This window comes from Lipophrys pholis (assembly GCF_963383615.2).
Source record: "Lipophrys pholis genome assembly, chromosome: 18".
Classification (NCBI taxonomy): Eukaryota; Metazoa; Chordata; class Actinopteri; order Blenniiformes; family Blenniidae; genus Lipophrys; species Lipophrys pholis.
Window position 1 is genome coordinate 19,550,849 of NC_137646.1, and position 17,304 is coordinate 19,568,152.

The 17,304-nt window shown below is 43.9% G+C and overlaps 3 protein-coding genes across 7 annotated transcripts in view; all 3 read right to left on the bottom strand.

The window, feature by feature from the left end:
• Nucleotides 1-241: 241 nt before the first annotated feature.
• On the bottom strand, nt 242-5,889 carry larp7 (La ribonucleoprotein 7, transcriptional regulator). 3 transcript variants are annotated; one of them, XM_080486806.1, is made up of 13 exons: nt 5,761-5,889; nt 4,881-5,098; nt 4,661-4,761; nt 4,449-4,532; nt 4,161-4,325; nt 3,944-4,046; nt 3,559-3,867; nt 3,261-3,414; nt 2,962-3,113; nt 2,255-2,361; nt 1,968-2,127; nt 1,399-1,490; nt 242-1,108 (listed from the first exon to the last, which is right to left on the bottom strand). In XM_080486806.1, the coding sequence occupies exons 2-13, from the start codon at nt 5,083-5,085 to the stop codon at nt 1,031-1,033; spliced, it is 1,710 nt and encodes a 569-aa protein (XP_080342932.1). In that variant the 5' UTR covers nt 5,086-5,098; nt 5,761-5,889; the 3' UTR covers nt 242-1,030. The 3 variants fall into 3 exon arrangements, with proteins under 3 accessions (XP_080342932.1, XP_080342931.1, XP_080342930.1); XM_080486805.1 differs by having other exon boundaries at nt 2,255-2,364; XM_080486804.1 differs by having other exon boundaries at nt 2,255-2,385.
• A 363-nt stretch (nt 5,890-6,252) lies between these two features.
• LOC308124025 (NACHT, LRR and PYD domains-containing protein 3-like) lies at nt 6,253-10,401 on the bottom strand. The gene is made up of 6 exons (XM_080486799.1): nt 9,930-10,401; nt 7,899-9,615; nt 7,653-7,736; nt 7,433-7,516; nt 7,109-7,186; nt 6,253-7,024 (listed from the first exon to the last, which is right to left on the bottom strand). The coding sequence occupies exons 1-6, from the start codon at nt 10,216-10,218 to the stop codon at nt 6,706-6,708; spliced, it is 2,571 nt and encodes an 856-aa protein (XP_080342925.1). The 5' UTR covers nt 10,219-10,401; the 3' UTR covers nt 6,253-6,705.
• A 201-nt stretch (nt 10,402-10,602) lies between these two features.
• The window catches only part of LOC308123763 (ADAMTS-like protein 1), an 88,453-nt gene continuing 81,751 nt past the window's right edge, over nt 10,603-17,304 (bottom strand). For 2 of the 3 annotated variants that reach the window (XM_080486422.1, XM_080486424.1), the window contains 7 exons: nt 16,234-17,242; nt 16,012-16,139; nt 14,064-14,184; nt 13,737-13,941; nt 13,522-13,631; nt 13,186-13,406; nt 10,603-12,437 (listed from right to left, as the gene is read on the bottom strand). In XM_080486422.1, coding sequence (XP_080342548.1) covers nt 12,328-12,437; nt 13,186-13,406; nt 13,522-13,631; nt 13,737-13,941; nt 14,064-14,184; nt 16,012-16,139; nt 16,234-17,242 — 1,904 coding nt within the window. In that variant the 3' untranslated portion in view covers nt 10,603-12,327. The remainder of the gene's footprint in view (nt 12,438-13,185; nt 13,407-13,521; nt 13,632-13,736; nt 13,942-14,063; nt 14,185-16,011; nt 16,140-16,233; nt 17,243-17,304) is intronic. The other variant, XM_080486423.1, reaches the window with a different exon arrangement.

Sequence of the window (17,304 nt, forward strand, 5' to 3'; positions counted from 1 at the left end):
CCTCCAAAGACCAAGTGGCATTTCCCCCGCCTCAACTTGGAGGGCGCACACTGGAGATGTACGAACGTCTCCCAAACACACCCTCAAGGCTTGCGCCTGAACCACATCCAGCCTTTTCAACACCGACTAGTACGAAGGACAAAGGCACGGATCCCGGGCTGCTTGTTTAAATGTGTTCTTATTAATCAAGGAAATCCTGTGTAAAATCACACGTCCATAAGCAGTAAGCAACCCGATATAGTCAGAATTAAGTGATTTAATGTGAATTCACATCTACGGGCAAATGATGAGGGATGGACAGACGTCTCTCCGTGAAAAGAAAAAATCTCGACTTCGATTCTCGACTTTTTCTGGCGCCACGAAGGTTTTTTTTTTTTTTTTTTCCTTCAGTGGCCCTAAAACTCTTCCGTAGTTGTACATATGAAAAATAAAAAGTGGTATATTTTTGTTTGGACCATTTCTCTGCTCCTTGGGCATCAGAGTTGAGCCCCAATTGTTGGTACTCGCTCTCACAGACTGTAATCTTGCATATAAACTGCTAAACATCCTTTCAGAACAAACCTGCAGCGGATGATCTTGTTTTCCCCTTGAATACTTGACACGTCGTCTTCATTCATGAAAACGTGGACTCTGTATGTCACATATGTAATGTATTTTCTGCTCAGCTGTTTGAGGTCATTTGTTCATAAAAGCCACAACTCAATAAATATACTTGAGAAAAAAATAAAAACAAGAAACAGAAAGGAATTTGCTTGTACATGTCTTCACCAGGAGAATGTTCACACCAATCATATTTACATCTGTACAGATTTTTATTTTCCTTTAAAAAAAAAAAAGAAGTTAACTAAAAAAAAAAGAAAAAGTCAAATGTCTACATGCATAGCAGTATTCCACAATATCTTGGGGGCTCCAGTGCAAAAAAACATAGACAAAAACCTAACTAATTAACTAAGAGACATTTAAAAAAATAAAATTCCATGTTAGTTTCTCTTCCGACGTTAAAAAGTGTGACGGCTAATCTGAGAGACTTTCAGTCCTCCTGGAAACGGATGTGTTTGTAAGCCTCCTTGGCTCGGGCGATGAGGATCTTTTCGGCTTTGGACGTGAGCTGAAGAGGGAGAAAGGTTTCAAAACAAAAACAAGGAAGGACAAACTGGATTGTGCTTTTAACACAGCGGTGATGAAACGGCCACAAGATGAACAGATAATCTGCACGAATTAGTCGCGCTATTAGTTCCTATCTGTACACGCAGGGTAAGCTGCCTATTAAATATGCACACTAAATCTCCCAAACAAAAAGCTAAGTTGTACTCTAAATATTAAAGTGTTCATGCTCGCTACGATAGGATGTCACAGGTAAACCTGACACAAAGAGTATTGGTCTCGGTGTTTGCTCACCTTTTCCGTTCCCCGTTTCTTTTCTCTTGGACGATTGAGTTTCACCTGCCGGTCCACCAAGATCTTCTGCCAGTACCTTTGTTCATGGTCACCTTGAAGAGGATTTAGACCAAAGTGTGGCAGAATTATTATTATTTCTGTTTTCTACAGTAATTGTGCTTGACTGTTGGGGTTACATCAGTACAAGGAGGCCTGAATGAAACGGACGCGGTTTTTAACAGCAGTTTTGAGCTTAAGCTCTTTAAATGACACTTTTTTTCGGTGCTATCAAACCACTGCTGTAAAAAGCGAAAATAATTTTTTAATGGCAATAGGACCAGATGCCGAGAGGAGCATCTGTCATGGAATTAGTGTTGAAGTACATTGAATAAGGTGGTGTAACGATGTGAAGAATCCTGCAACTCGACGAGGCCTGCTGGCCCTTTAAATTATTTTGCTTTTACCATCATCAATTATGAAGAACGGAGAGAGCCGACACGCTGACATCCATATCCTCCCCCTCTCATATGCAGGGCGATACATGTGGGCTTACTGGAACGCACGTACACACACACAAAAGGAAATCTCACCTGAGAGAATTTCAAGTTTCCAGCTGTGTTGTTTCTGCAGTTCTGCTTTCACTTTGCCGACGGCTTTCGCTTCCTCTGGCGAGTGGAAACGGATGTGACCTTCAGCATCTCCTTCCAAGATGTCGATGTAGGCCACTGGAGAGATTCTGCTCAAGGCTTCCTACAAAGAAAAGAAGAAAGAAAGAATACGGACGATAGTTCTAACGTTGATAAAGCGCTTTCAGAACTTTGGGACGATGCGGAGACGATAACAAGTCTTGTGAGGGAGAAAGGGAGGTGTGCTGTACTTTGATAATCTTCCGTCCCGGTAACGGCTTGCTGTCGGTGATCTTCATGATGACTCCGCTGGTAAACTGGGGGCCCTGCTTCAGCTCCTTCTCACTTCTGTTGTTCTCTGCTGGACAAACACACAAATAAACTAAACAATGTTACTCCTTCAAACAGGTTCAGTCTGGATTTCTTCCTTATTGCCTTATTTTTAAGATTGTATGTGTTTCTATGTAACGTGGCCTTGTGGTTCTTAAAAATGCCCCCGTTAAAGAAAATAGAAAATCACCATCATGTTTGGCTTTCTTTAGACCGTGATGAGAACGGTCTGTCAAATACCGCCACCGTTCCACAACTTTTAAACCATGACGGAAGAACTAAAGTCGTCATGGAGACAATGAGCTTCCACAGGAGCCTAACTTCTGATTTCTCACCTTTGACTGAATCTAATAATTATACATGATTTTGAGTTTTGTTTAGATTGTTGTTACGGGCAGAAGTGAGTGATGGGATTTTTTTTTGGCCAGTTTATGCATTTCTTTTCTACTTTCTTTGGGTTTACTTTGAATTACGATAAATAAACTAAGATGTGCGATTTATTTTTAACAACTAATTAAATACGTACAGGGAAAAATAAAAAGAGTCTCGCATACTGTCATGAATAAATATGAGTGCTGATAAATAACGGAGTGGAATGTGCATACTACACATTTCTATAGAAAGTCACCGTGTGCGTCTTGAGGCTTCGCGTCGGTTTCCATTCCAGTCTGGTGAAGTCGGGGCTCCTTGTGGTCAATTCTGGTAATGCACCTCTTCAGCGAGGCCATGCTGCGTTTCTGCAATCTCAAGTACTCGTCCTTCAGTGCCAGCCAATCTCTCCTTGTCATAGGGGAAGAAAAAAAAAAGGGAAGAGGGCTTTCAGTAGGGTGCGTGTTAAGTTCCTAAAGTTATTTTAGTTCTGAAGGGGCTTTTATTAAATAAATCATCTGTGCTGGTGCTTCAAAAAAAAAAAAAAAGGGATCTTACTTTGATAAAACTCGAAGTGGGATGACTTCCTCCCCGATTTTCAGTTTCTCTTTGTGTTTCTTTTTTCTCTTCCTCTTTGCCTTGACAGTCGCGTCATCTATGTTTTCCTTCCCCGTCTCCAGATCTCGCTGTGAGTCACCTTGACTGGGTGAATCTAAAAAGAGGAAATCTCAGTTAACAAAAAGTACTTGTTGGGATATAAACATTTCTTCAAAGTCCGCTCCAACTTTAAGTGAGGGAAGAGTAAAAGTCTTCCTCTTAAAGGATCAGTGGCCCAAACCCTGCTCGGATGATGTACCTCTCTTTGTTGTTTCCCTCTCCATCTCTGCAGATTTACTTTCACTGGTTTTTCTCATCTTTGATGGAACGTCGCTTTCCGAGAGCTCTGCTGTCTGCGACCGCCGTCTTTTCTTCTCGGACAATTTGCCTGCCGTCTTCTGAGCGCTGCCCAGCTCGGGCTCAAACTTCTCCGCTGCCGACACCTTCCTCTTCGGCACGGAGGGTTCATCCTCCATCGCCTGTTCTTTCACATCGCCGGCGGACGTCTTCAGCGAGGCGCCGTCTTTCTTTTTCTTCTTTTTGCGCTTTTTCTTCTCCTCCTCCTCACCTGCAGTGTGTACATGTCAAAATGTCAATGCCACGATAAGACGCCTCAAGTCCTTTGCGTTTGAGAAGAGTTCTACCTGCTGGCGGATTGTCCGCTGCCGGAGGAATCGCCTTCCCACTTTTAGTTTTGGGGAAAATCCCCGGTTTCCTGGGAGCGTCTTCGGGAGGATTGTTCAGCATCTGTGTTAACCATCAACGTTTCCAATTACGATTTGCCTTCCCTAAAAACTAAGCACCGACTTCACGCGAGTCGTAAAAATATTCCAGGCAGCCTTCAAGAACTTGTCGTCTCACCTCTATGGCTTTGAGCGCTTGCTCCTCCTCCTCAAACTCGACAAAGGCGAATCCCTTCGAGTCCCCAGACGACTTGTATCTGGGAATGCTGACGTAAACCACGTTCCCACACTTTGTGAAAACTCTCTCGATCCAGCTGTGCGTCACATCCTTGGGCAAAAGTTCCTGATGAACAAGCAAAAGGTGGACATTTCACATTTTGTGAGCCAATATCATCAGAAAGAAGCCACTTTAAACGGGATCATTTTTCATATTCAAATCTGTGAAAAGAAAACCAACATGTATTACCACGTAGACTGTGCGGGTATCGACATCGTTTGGTACGTCTCCAACAGGAAGTTGGCGTCTTACTTTTGTCCCCTCCAAATTGATCTAGAACACAAAAACAAATATGCGACATGTTTATGTCACTGGAAACCAAGTTTTGATTGGTAAACTATGAAAACATGAGGGGAGGTTTGTAAATGATCACACGTTGAACTAATATAAAGCAGCAGTACCTCAACTACAGATGAATTTCTCAGCGCTCTGGCAATCAGCTTTGTGTCTGTTGTCAGCTTCTTCATTCGATTGAAACTTGCCAACACAGAAATATCCACATCTGCAAGAAAGAACAAAAGGCGCATGAGTTGAGCCAAAAATCAAACCAAAACCCACATCAAAATATTCAATGACAGGTGCGAATGTGGCCGTATACGTTCAGCACAAACAGCCACCCACATCCATCGCTGGACTCGTCGACGAGATTCTTAAGAAAGCGGTCCTTGTGGAGGTTGACGTCCCCAAACCAGAACTCCACTTGCTTCTTCACGTCACCAAGCAACTGTTTGACACGAGACCTCTTCTTCTTCTCCGTCTCCTTCTCCTTCTCCTTACTGCTGGACTGAGGAGCATCAACGCTGGCCCCCCTTTCTGAGGTGATCATGGCGAAGATGGCACTGCCACATAGATCAACACAAAACACACTGTGATAAAGTTGCACAGAAATCCGACATATGCTCTGATTTTACTCTATTTGTCTGCATATTATTTCCTTTAGTCAAAACAGGCCTTTAATAACTTTACTTTTTAGGTCAATACTCTATGTTACTCAAATACAGAGTTAATATTTGCTTTTATCATGCAACACAATGCAAAAGGTAACACAAGCCAAATCAATATAACTCTTTGCAAACAGCATAACTTCTAAAAATTTGCTGACAGTACTTGGAGGAAAGTTATTTAAAACATCTTTCACAAATAAGGACAGATCTTGAATGTGTTTGAGCAGTCCTAAAGAACCAGTAGCTCCAGGATTCATACTTTGTCTTGCTAATGCTTGATCACATAGGCTATATCTCACTAATCATTTTCTTGTTGGTATTGGCTTCATGGAGAGTCTTTCAGACATGCTGCAACATTTGCAGAGAGTTGTACTGTAAACATGCCACTAATACTATTCTAACTTGACCTAATTCATTAATATGAGCTCTGCCTGCCGATAGATAACTGCATCTGTGTGTTAACGCAGGCTCGCCTTGCTAAATGTTTACAAGCCACGGAAAGAGCACAATGAGAGGTTGTAACATTCATGGGACATCTGAAGGACGACGAAACTCACCCGACTGTAAATGGGGAAAACACGTCAAGCCCGGCGCTGCATTCATAAAATAATAAGAAATATTAAGAAATAGCGGGCTCACTTCTGAACGTCATTACGTCGTGTCGGATAATGTCGCAGAATAAATGCGTCATCACGAGCGACCCAACTTCCTGTGAATTATAGAAACGTTGAGTTAAAAAACACGCGGCAAGTTTATGACTTCGACTTTTTATTGTATTTCCTCTTTTTAATTCAGGTATGATCATGATTTTGAACAATAACTCGCTTTAGAGAAGACTTGACCGTTCTACGAGAATACTTGTACTACAATTATTGAGCGAGCGGCATGGGCCGGTTAGCTCAGTTGGTTAGAGCGTGGTGCTAATAACGCCAAGGTCGCGGGTTCGATCCCCGTACTGGCCATCATCCTTTTTCCGTGAAGTTCCTCCTCTGCTTCTATTGTTCACAGAATATAATATCTTTGAAAAACGCTACGAATAAGACACGGAGTAACTTTTAAAAAATATTTATTGGAGGTTCTGTTTCTATAAAAGTCATAAATAGCGGATTGGATTTGCAGTTTTCAGTGGTACCAACAGCAGACTGTATCCAATAAGTTAAAAAAATTTAACTGTAATTAAGTAATACATATGATAATACATACAGTTGCAGGTATTAAACCATATATAAATAGTATGTGTACATTAATTCAAGGTCGAGGGATTCAGGCTATGACCATAATACAGTATGTCTATGTGCACAGTGTGAATAACAATAAAGTGTGTACAGTGGTCCAATCATGGTTTTTGGAGAAATTCTACAGAACGTACAGCATGAATGTATAGTAGTGCAATGCTATGAATTCAATTTAGTGTACTTCACTTTTCTGTATTGTCTTCCGCATAACAGTTTGAAATTCACACTTCACGTTGAGCTTATTGTACAGAGCTGGTGCTGTCTCCGTCACAGGTCCAAAATGTTCTCAAACTTTCTGAGTTTCTTGCACATGTCATCCTCGGTGCAGCTCTTGATCCTGCTCTTGATAAGCTGCGACAGCTTAGTGTAGAAGGTCATCACCCACTGAGTTTCCAAGCACTGGGCCGAGAGGTTGCACACTTTGTGGAGAAACATCACCAGCTTCTCGTTGCTGTTCACCTCACACCGTTTGAAGACCCACTCGCCCCATGCTTCCCAACTATCATCGTCTGTGAAACTCACAGCAATGCTTTCCTGGTTGAGCACGGACTGTGGCCCCACGTCGGTCAAGTCGTTCCATATGGCTCTGTAGTTAAAAACAAAAACATACACCTCAGAAAAAAAATGGTTAGATTGATTAAATTAAAAGTTAAATTAAAGATTCACTCACACAGCTCTGTTCAGTGGGTGTGGGATTAAGTCACTGAGAGACAGCAGGCCTTGGTAACTAATTCTGTTTCCTTCCATCCTGTGAGAGCACATAGGTGACGCTATTTCAATTAGTCTTACACAATTTACAAATGAATAAAAGAGCTAAAACACAATAGCTATGCATCACCAACTAAAATCACTAAAACTTTCATTAAAATTTGGCCATTATGCCCTCCACTTCAAAAAGGTCATTAATATGAATTATCCTTTTCATTCCAATGATAAACAATTTTCAGTTCCTCTAAAAACATGACGTCAAATGCCAGTTGTGCAAGTTTCTTACCACAATTCCTCAAGCCTTCTTTTCACCGCTATTGCGTTAGAAAGAACTAGTATTTCATCGTCACCGATGTTCGACCACCCGAGACTGTACGAGAAGCAAAAGGCGTGTCACAAACTCTGTGTTGATCTTTTGAGGTTGTCACACAAGTTTGTAAGAGTTCGTTTTTTTTCAAATCCAGATTTTCTGATTGTCAAAACCCAAACCACCCCGAGTGTCTTACCCGAGGTGGGTGAGCGTCTCTGACTCCTGCAGCACATCTGCAATGACCTGAACTGAGTCCACACTGAGGTTGTTTTCTCCCAGCCTTAAATCGCAATCGTCAGAGGAAAAAAACAACATTTAATTTAATATTTTGACACATGAGAGTGCACACTGACAACAAAAGGACGCCGTTGTACTCAGCAGGAACTGAAATGTTTGAGGATTACGTGACTTCAGATGTGAACTATTTGTACCTGGAACTCACCAAAGTCTCTCACACCTGAGCAGCAGCGGTTGAATGTCTCTGAGAGCGTCAGCGCTCACTCCGGTCCCCGTCAGATCCAACTCTGATATTTTTCCATTTGTGAGGTTAAGGAAGTACTTGACGGCGTTGTAGTCCATCTGAGAGAGCGTTTCGTCACTGACGTTAACCCGCAGTGAGTTTGGCTGCACGGCAAGTGCTAATGAAGGGTCCTGTTGCTCAAACATGCAGTGGATGTGGTTGAGGATATGGCCTCCATTCTCACACAGTGTTGTCAGCTCTGTGATGATTTTATTACGATATGAGACCACTTTGTCTTTGTGGCAACACAACCCCACTTGCCTCGACAGGAAGTTGGCATTGCGCTCAGAGAGAATTCCCGACAGGAAGCGATTGAACAGGTCCAAGTGTCCGCCGCTTGTTACTTCTCCGGGGCCCGGGGTGCGCTGCAGCTCGTCGGGTAAAAGGTGATCTGTTACGGCACAGTAGAGCGCGGCAAAGAACTCTTGAATGGTCAGATGAGCGAAGGAGAAAACCTCCTCGGTGCAGCCGGGCTCTTGTGCTACTGTCGTGTCAAGAAAGGTACTGATGAGACTGCACTTCTCCAAGGTGGCTACATCACGGTCGCTGCTGTAGAAAAGAGTTTGATGCTCCATCAGTTTGTGGAAGGCGAGTCTCCCCAGCTGTAGTACGACGTCAGACAGATGCTGGAGGGTTCCTGCTCGTTGGTCTGGTGTTCCGGCTCTTGTTTGGGTGTGAGAACGAAGCAAAGCCACCAGATACTGCACATAGATATCTGTCATGGTCTTGGGCCTTTCTTCACAGACGTCCTCGCTTTCTTTGAGGATGCAGCACACAATGCAGCAAAACGCAGGTATGTAGCACAGCGTCAACATCAGCTCATTCTCTAGTACCACCTTGAACATGCGGTCAGCAGTTGCACAGTCCTGAAAATAACGAGAGAAGAAATCCTGAACTTCAGCCAGAGAGAAGCCAGCGATGAGCGCGAAGCGGTCGACGCAGCCCACGGGGATGTGGCCAACAGCTGCAGGGCGAGTGGTGAGCAGGACAGAGGCATCTGGCAGCAGCTCGCCCTGCATCAAGCTCTGAAAAACCTCCTTCACCTCTGCCTCTTCGTCGGGTTCGCTCACAAACACGTCGCCGTCGCAGCTCCTGTAATGCCGGAACTCGTCAAAGCCATCCAGGATAATCAGAAGTCTTTCATCATTGGCCAAGATGTTATCCAGTTCTTTGGCAAGGTGTCTGTTTCTACGCAAAATCAACTCTCTGAGGTTTGTGGGTTTGTCAATCAGGTTCAAGTCTCGGAAGGTCATGTGGATGATGAAGTCGAAGGCCGGGTGGCCCTTGTTTCCTCCAAAGTCAAATAGCATCTTTTGCACCAGGATCGTCTTTCCAATCCCCGCCACGCCAGTCACCAGGACCTTTTTCACCCGACACTTCGTGTTTGCACTTGAAAACAGTTCATCTGGTGTGATCTCCTTATGCACAACCGACTTCTGCTGCATCGAGAGTCGCTTTTGTCCAAAGGTAAGAACCTCATGTCTCTTAATCTCTAAGGCCTGGTGTCCGTCGACCAGCAGGAGGTTGACGTAGTGTTCAGAAAAAATGATTTTCTCTCCGTGTCGGGTGTTGTAGAAGAGCATGCTCTCACTCCTACGCCTGAGGACATCCTTGTGCTTTTGTTTCAGTTTGTGGTAATCTGCAAAAGAAAACAAGTTTGCTTCATTGTTTTCACTCTAAAGCGCAACAAACTATGCACTTTTAATGCTAATAATAAAAATAGTAAGGCCTAAAATAATAATATATTTGATTTAAAGCAGCTTTCGAAGCATCCAAGGACACTGTACAAACAGATAATAGCTCACATGCAGAATAAATGATGTGTGAGACTGCAGAAGCAGTGATGAGGCTGTGGATAAGGGCAGAAGTGAACAATGATGTGGTTCAAGCATCGTTGCCCATCCAGAAAGCAGCTTCAGTGTACTCATGACACCGTTGGTTAGATTTGCATACCTTTAGAAGGAGGCTGATCTGTGTTCACGTCTTTCAAGTGCTGGTTCCTGGCAGAGAGAAAAATGCTGGCTGCCTCCTCGCCTTTACACTCCAGGATATCCAGCACCTTCCTCACTCTCGCCCGGGGCCCAGGCAGACACAACACTTCCTCACGATCATCTCGAGTGAACGCGTCCCTGCTCACTAGAGCCTCCAGCAGAGAGTCGATCTGCCCCTCCAGTTCATCCACAAGAGAAACCCGCAGTACCCTCACTGCAGTCAAAGAATCCAAAACACTTTTGTCCACCATAACTAATGTGAAATTATCCCCGCAACCACTCAAGGGAAGTTTAGTTCCGACGGCCTGATGGCGCCGGTTTGAACTCCAGTTTGATGTCCTGGGGGATCTTGAGGATGCATGTTCTCCTTGCAGACCGGAGCAAGGGTACGCACTATTAGAAAATGAGGAAGTGCATATTTCTTCTTGTAGGAAGTTGTCAGAATGACATCATCGTGTTGAAATCTTGCTGATCAAGTGTGTGGTTTAACATTGCATTGCTGCTGGGTGGAGCCGGGACATGTATTTTGATATTTGATCCTCTCACCCATCTACTTTGACGTCATCATTATGAGCAGTCCCACAGAATGAAAGGGGATTTTATTGCGAGAAAGAATGAAAGAAAGAAAAAGACTTAATTAGAAAAAGGAATGTATTTGGTTTTATTTGATGATAAAAAGCAACACATCATGTCACCAGCAGAGGGTCCCTGGAGCAATGCACACCAAACACCAACAGCTGCAGGGAAATCGATGCTCAAACCCCAATCCTGTAAATATATACAACACTATGCACAAGAACTCACATGGAAATAAATAGAACGACAAAACGAATATCTACATAACTTAAGAGCATAAGCAATATATTTATGATATCTTCCAATTATTATTTCACATAATTGCACCTCCGTTAACAGGTGGAGTCGTCCCCTGCCGACATACACGTTGGACTTGACGGGGAAGCTTTCCGACAATCTAGGACACAATGTGAAAAGTGCAAACCCTGCCTATCTGGCACACTAATGTAAGAATGGTACGTCAATAAAGAGCTTTACAAAATTCTCTACAGTAACATTTACAATGACGTTTCAGTAAGATTGAAATTTGCCCAAAAAGTTAACAACACAAGAACCGTCAAAGGTAAAAAGCTGTTTGTTTGGGGTTTTTTTTCACTAAAATGCCAAACCAGTGAAAAGAATACGATTTTGTGGTCGGGTCGAACCACAATTTTATTTAATATCATGATGCTCACCTCATGTTTAAATCATGTAATGTCATACAGTGGTTAGAGGGACGATTGACAAGTCTCTTCAAGAACTATTACAACAACCTGAAGTTTACAAACTAGAGAGAAATCAAACCCTGCAAGCCATGTTCTTAACAAGGACTCGGATGAGTTCTAAGTGCAAAATAAATTTGTTTCTACCCAAAACAATATTTGTTGGAGTAAAACACTTCCCAAAGTGCAAACCACGCATAAGAAATCTTTGTCTCACTTTCTATTCTGTGTGGTTGATGCACCTGCAAGCCAGATTCCTTTCCCTGGAACAATGACTGTGGTCAACATGTGCTAAATTTCAATCTCACATGCTTGATACCAAACGTTGAACATTGAGTATGTGTTCCTAGTAACATTAACTGCTTCCCATTTCTAAACAGCCTTGACGTTATTTTTTCGGTTTAAAAAAAAAGAAGTTTTTTTCATGCCACATAAACAAAATCTCATTTAACATTAAAAAGGTTTAACTGCTGTGGCGACTGTTGCGATAATGAAACGCGTACATCTTTCCAGTGGTTATCTCAAGGTTAGAGGACTTCTGTGTAATGACGTCAATCAATAAAAAAAAAAGAATTTCTGTTTTATTCCACTTAGATCTGTGCCTGTGTGGGATCGGACGTAGAATTTATCGATAGCATATGCTGTGTATGTGGTGATGGAGGTACAGGAAGTCATGATGCACTTTTGTTTTTTGAGAAATCCTCGAAACTGACTATTCATCGAAGGGGATCGCCCGAATGTCGCTGCTTTTATTGTCTCAAGTTCCCCTTTGATAGCAAAAACACGTGGTCAACCACAGGTTACTACTGCCCACAGGGGGGGGGGGGGGGGAACTTCCTCAAGTTTGCTTAATTTAGAAAGTCAAGCTGTTTAAAACCGGAAGCCTTCATCAACAACAATGTCTTTCCTTTTTCAAATTCAAAAAAAAAAAAAATTGGCATCTTTGAGGAGGGCAGATCAAAACCACAAACCAAACAGTCCTTCACACTCAAGAGCTTGGCAGGTGTCAGGATGTCACGTCTCCGTTGGCACGTCCCTCTTGGCGTCTCCAGGTTTTCCTCGGTCCCGCTCACGTCCGTCCCCTCAGGTGTTTCGACAGGAGTAACAGCAGCGGCTTTTGAATTGGGGCAGCGGGCAAAGCTCCAGCTGTCGAACCTTCTCACAGTACCTCGTGCTGTCTCTGCAGTCGCCTGCTGGAACCGACAACGGGGATACACATTTATGAAGCACAGATCGTTCCAGGATCAAGCGGCGAGGACGTCGGTACGCGAGGATACTTTCATCGGTGTGGTGAACCTCCGAAATACCGTTTTCTGCCACCGAAACCAAAAGAGGTTTGAGGAGTTTTGTTTGCACTGGCATGGTTAAAAAAAAAAAAAAAAGACATGACAAGAACAATCTTTCATCTCACAATGAGGTCTGGTCGGTCTTTCAAATTAACAAGCATATTACTTATGGGAATACTTGATACTTCGGAGACTGTAAAAAGATAATTGTTTAGTACTTTAAGTACCAGAAGTGAAATTCCTTCCGACTAGTTTCCCATCACAATAGCACCACACATTTCAGAGAAAAATACTTTCAAACCTCATCATGTGAAACCAAAGCTACGACTATTATGAGTTGCGGCTTTCAGCAACAAACACTGCAAAACTGGCTTTCACTTCTTCATTTTCCCTCGGTTCAAATATCAGGTTGTTTTTTTTCTCCCCCCTTTCACTAGTTTATTGAGCGCTAGACCTCAAAAATTATGTTATTCATGTGCAAGTTATGGCAACAAGCGAGTGATGAGGTTATTTCACCACGAAATAATGCTTCTCAGAGGGAATTCATTACACTACGGTGTAATGAATGGTGAACAATATATAATAGAGTCGCTTCATTTCAACCAATTTTTCTAAATAAACCATTTTACTCCACGAGTGCAGATTCTTTCCTCACCTCTCCCACACGACAGAATGTTGCATCGCTGCCAGCTGGGAGGCCGAGGACTCCACATGCAGTGGTGGTCTCTTGTGGCCTTGCTGGTCCGGTGGTGGATGCAGGTCACCTGACGGGACTGGAAACCATGGCGGCCACAGGAGGCGGTGCACTGCGTCCACGGGCCGACGCGCCATTGCAGAGCGCACATGTCTGTGGAGCAGTTCTTCACGGAGCTCGGCCTAAGGAAACAAACACACGTGACGAAAAGCTCCAGATTTGATCATCAAACACGAGAAGTTTCAGCAATAAGGTAAATCACTCCACAATCCTTCATAATCTGTTAGTTGCATTCACCTTTGGAGCCCGCTGCAGGTCCTGTAGGGGACTTTGGTACCGTTTGTGTCTTGGCAATAAACATGTCGGTGTTGTGTGGCCAAGCTCGGACCCACGCACTGGCCATGACACTAAAACAGAACATTCAATCAGAATTACAAATTCTAGCTTATTTATAAAGCAATTTGCTCTCAGGGAATTTCACATTTTTAAAGCTGAAGGAAACATGGACTCACTGGCCCCCAGGAGGTTGTGGCCCATCTGGCACAGGGCAATATATTACATAGCCTGGTGTCAGAGGGTCTCTTCCCCGTTACCAGGCACTGCTGGCTCTCTACCTCTCTCGATCTGCCTTCAGCGCCGCTTAAACAGCGGACGACCCTAGTTTGGGATCCACCGCCGCAAGACGTGGAGCACGATGACCAAGGGTCTACCCGCCACCTGATCCAACCACAGAGTAAGTCAATCAAAACGCCGTCAGTGAATAGTCACACCAGTGCTGTGCAAGTGTGCGGCTACTGTGAGCCGTATCAACCAGCAGCCATGTAGTACAGAAGACAAACCTTAGGGGGCAGACTTGTCCTTGACAAAGCTCAGCTGACAGGCTGCTGTTTCTCCTCTCAGAACAAGCAGAACCATTTGGTCCCACATTGCTCCCTTGGACACAGTTTCTTCCTTTAACACCTGAAAAAACAGAAGCAAACAAACCTGAGTGGTGGTTTATCCAGAACCTTTTGACTGGTGTGGCCAAAAAAAAGACCACAGAGCCAGAGGCAGTGGCATGATGACCACGATATTAATACAAAGGTTCAATGTGTTGAGTAGGATCAACTCGTACGGAGACAAATCAGCTGACTTGAATGATTATTATTTATAGGATATTATTCTATTGAGGGTTATTGTCTCTTTTGCCTTTTAGCCCGAGTCCTACTATTAACCATATATCAGCAGATCAGAAAAATCAATCATTTATTTGAGGTCGTAGGAATCACAATGGGACAAAACATCAATTCATCTTCTATACAAATTTGTCCAGTTCAGTGAAGTCTGGAGTCAATCTTTCAGAATAATAAAGCCGATTTAAAGAAAATGGGAATGTATCGACATAGTTAAGCTCAGGGTGTGATTTTCTGGGTGTGATAGAAGGGATAGACTATCCATCTGGACTACATATCCCCTCTCCGGAACCTTCATTTAACTGGAATGAGGGATGAAATGGCTCGTCCACCAGCAGACGCTTCTAATAAATGTACTTTTAGAGTTCTCTCTTTTCACACAAACAGGGTGAAACACGCGCAAATAACTTCCTAAGTAGTAGGTAAATTTGGTTCTACATTTAAATTATTTTCAATAAAACCCATATATCATTGACGGTTATAAAAATTCTCTGCAAACAACAACACCTGAAACATTTACTATAGTCTTACATTTCATTTTGTCAACATTCCAATATTATTACGATGTTGCTGCATTTCCTGATAAATATTACAGTCACATCTTTACCGCATATTAGTGAATGCACCTATTTTCAAAGTAAGATGCAATCATTAAAATTCAGCCTTCCACTTCATCAAAAAGGTTTCTAGTTTGTGTTTTTACGAGGGCCGATCTCCCCCTCAGAGCAAGTCTGTTTTTACCGCAAAGCCAGGAATAAATTCCATCTCTAACTCAGCTCCTTGTAAAGTTATTCAGACTGTGGACTAAACTCTTTCTCCTTCCAGTTTATCCCTAAAATGCTCATCAGTGCATCCTTCACGTTGCCTTTAACTGAACCAGAATTGGAAATATAGGAAAATACGGTTGGGATATTTTTCAGCACTTTTAAGCCTCTTTATCCTTTCCATTTAGATTAGCTGAATGGGTTACATCCACTTAATCCTCCTTGAAACATTGCCTGGAACCTCTAATTGTTGCCGTATGGGTCTGGAAAGTGCTGGAGAGTCAGGAAACCCGCCGTGATGGCGCTTTGATGAGGACGAAGCTCGTCTGGGGCTGATGGCGTTTTAACGAGACGAAGGACTGTGTGATGCCCCGAACATTCTCCATCACTGAATCAGACGAGAGATATCGGGGGGGAAAGTAAAAAAAAAATCTGCCTGTATATGTGTGTCTATGGTTACTCTTGTGTCTGCGTGTTTCTCAGCTGAAAAAAATGCTTTCCCAGAAGCTCTCAGTGGAAACCGCAGAAGAACAACACAAATTAGTGTAAACTGAATACATAAAACTTAAACAGGGTAAGCTAAACTCAACATTAAGTCAGTACTGCTGACTTCATCAGTACTTGTAACAACAACAACAACAAAAATCAATTCGTCGGCAACAGTTAATGTAGTCATTAGAAGTGATGGGGCATTTTTTTGAATCTTAAAACACAGTTTAACTTGAAAAGCTTGAAAAAAAAGCTTCACACTAGCACTTTTCACATTGTTGATTTTGTCTCCGTGTCCTCGAGTTAAAACTCGTAATGTGAGGAAATACGTCACCGAGGAGAGAAGAAATGTTGGATCTCACCTGTAAACTGCAGCCAAGATGACAGAGACGTCCTTCCAACACGGTTCCTGGCAGTGCAAGTGTATAAACCCTCCTCCTCCTTGCCAGGAGACTGAATCCTGAGTGAACCAGTGGGCAGCAGATCTACTCTGGACACACCAAGACAGGATCCCGACAGTGAGCCACAGTGGGCGGTGCCACGTAAATAAAGTTAAAAATCACACTGAAGGGGTAGTTTCTTACCTGTTACTGAAGTGCAGCTCTTTTCCGTTCTTTGTCCATTTCAAGGTCGGTTCTGGATTCCCGAGTGCTTCGCACCTCAGTACCAAAGAGGCGACCGGTTTCTGCAGCACCACTGGCACACCCACGGAAACAACCAGCGCGGACTGCGGTGCCCCTCCGACCTTTTTCATCCGCTGGATTATCACAGGGGTTCTGAGTCTGGGAGTGTGAGCTTTGGTGTTCGGTTTGTAAAGGGCCGGCGATTGGGTGGAGGACTCTGCGCTTTCCGGCGGGTGAAGAGTCGACTCATTGGTGTCGCCCTCCGTCATTGTGAGCTCGCTGAGCAACTGAGTGATGAGCTGTTCCCTCGGCGGTCCGCCGAGGCCGGCGGAGAGGTTCTGCATGATCTCATCTAACCTGTGGGTGTCAGCAGTGAGCACAACGGGGGCGGAAAGTTCAGAACTCGCTCTCTCGTCCTCCAGAGTCGACCTGTTCTTCTCACTCGAGTGAGGCTTGTCGCCAATGTGCTTTTCCTCCTGGACTGAGTCTTTCAGTTCAAGCAGCTGCTCAACGATGTTGTCATATTGGTTGAGAGAAATGGGTAACTCCTGAAATGTCTCCCTGGCTGAGATCACGTCTGGCCACCAAGCCTTCTGTTGTCCATTGTCAAAGAGCCATGACTCTGGAACGGACAGCTTTTGCTTGCTGCCAATAATCTGTAGAACTAGATGCTCTCGGGCTTTGCCGGCGACGCATGTGTATATCCCAGCGTCGGAGGCGCGGACCTGCTGGATCTTCACGGAGCCAAGTGAGGTTGTGGAGCGGTGCGGGAGGCCGACGAGGGGCTTCCCTTCCTTCAGCCATCTGATGTGGCCTTTACGGAAGTGGCGGGTCGGGCAGCGGAGAACAACAGTTGTCCAGGGCAGCAGGTAGGCGTAGCCGCCGACAACCAACTGCACCTTTTTCCCTTTCTTCCACTGGATGTAAACGTTCCTCTGAGCCAGTATGGAGGGGTCGGGCTTGGCATTGTCTGCAGTCAAATCAAAGAACATGTGAGTGGCTGCAGCTGTCTCAGCTAAACTCTGATTTCAC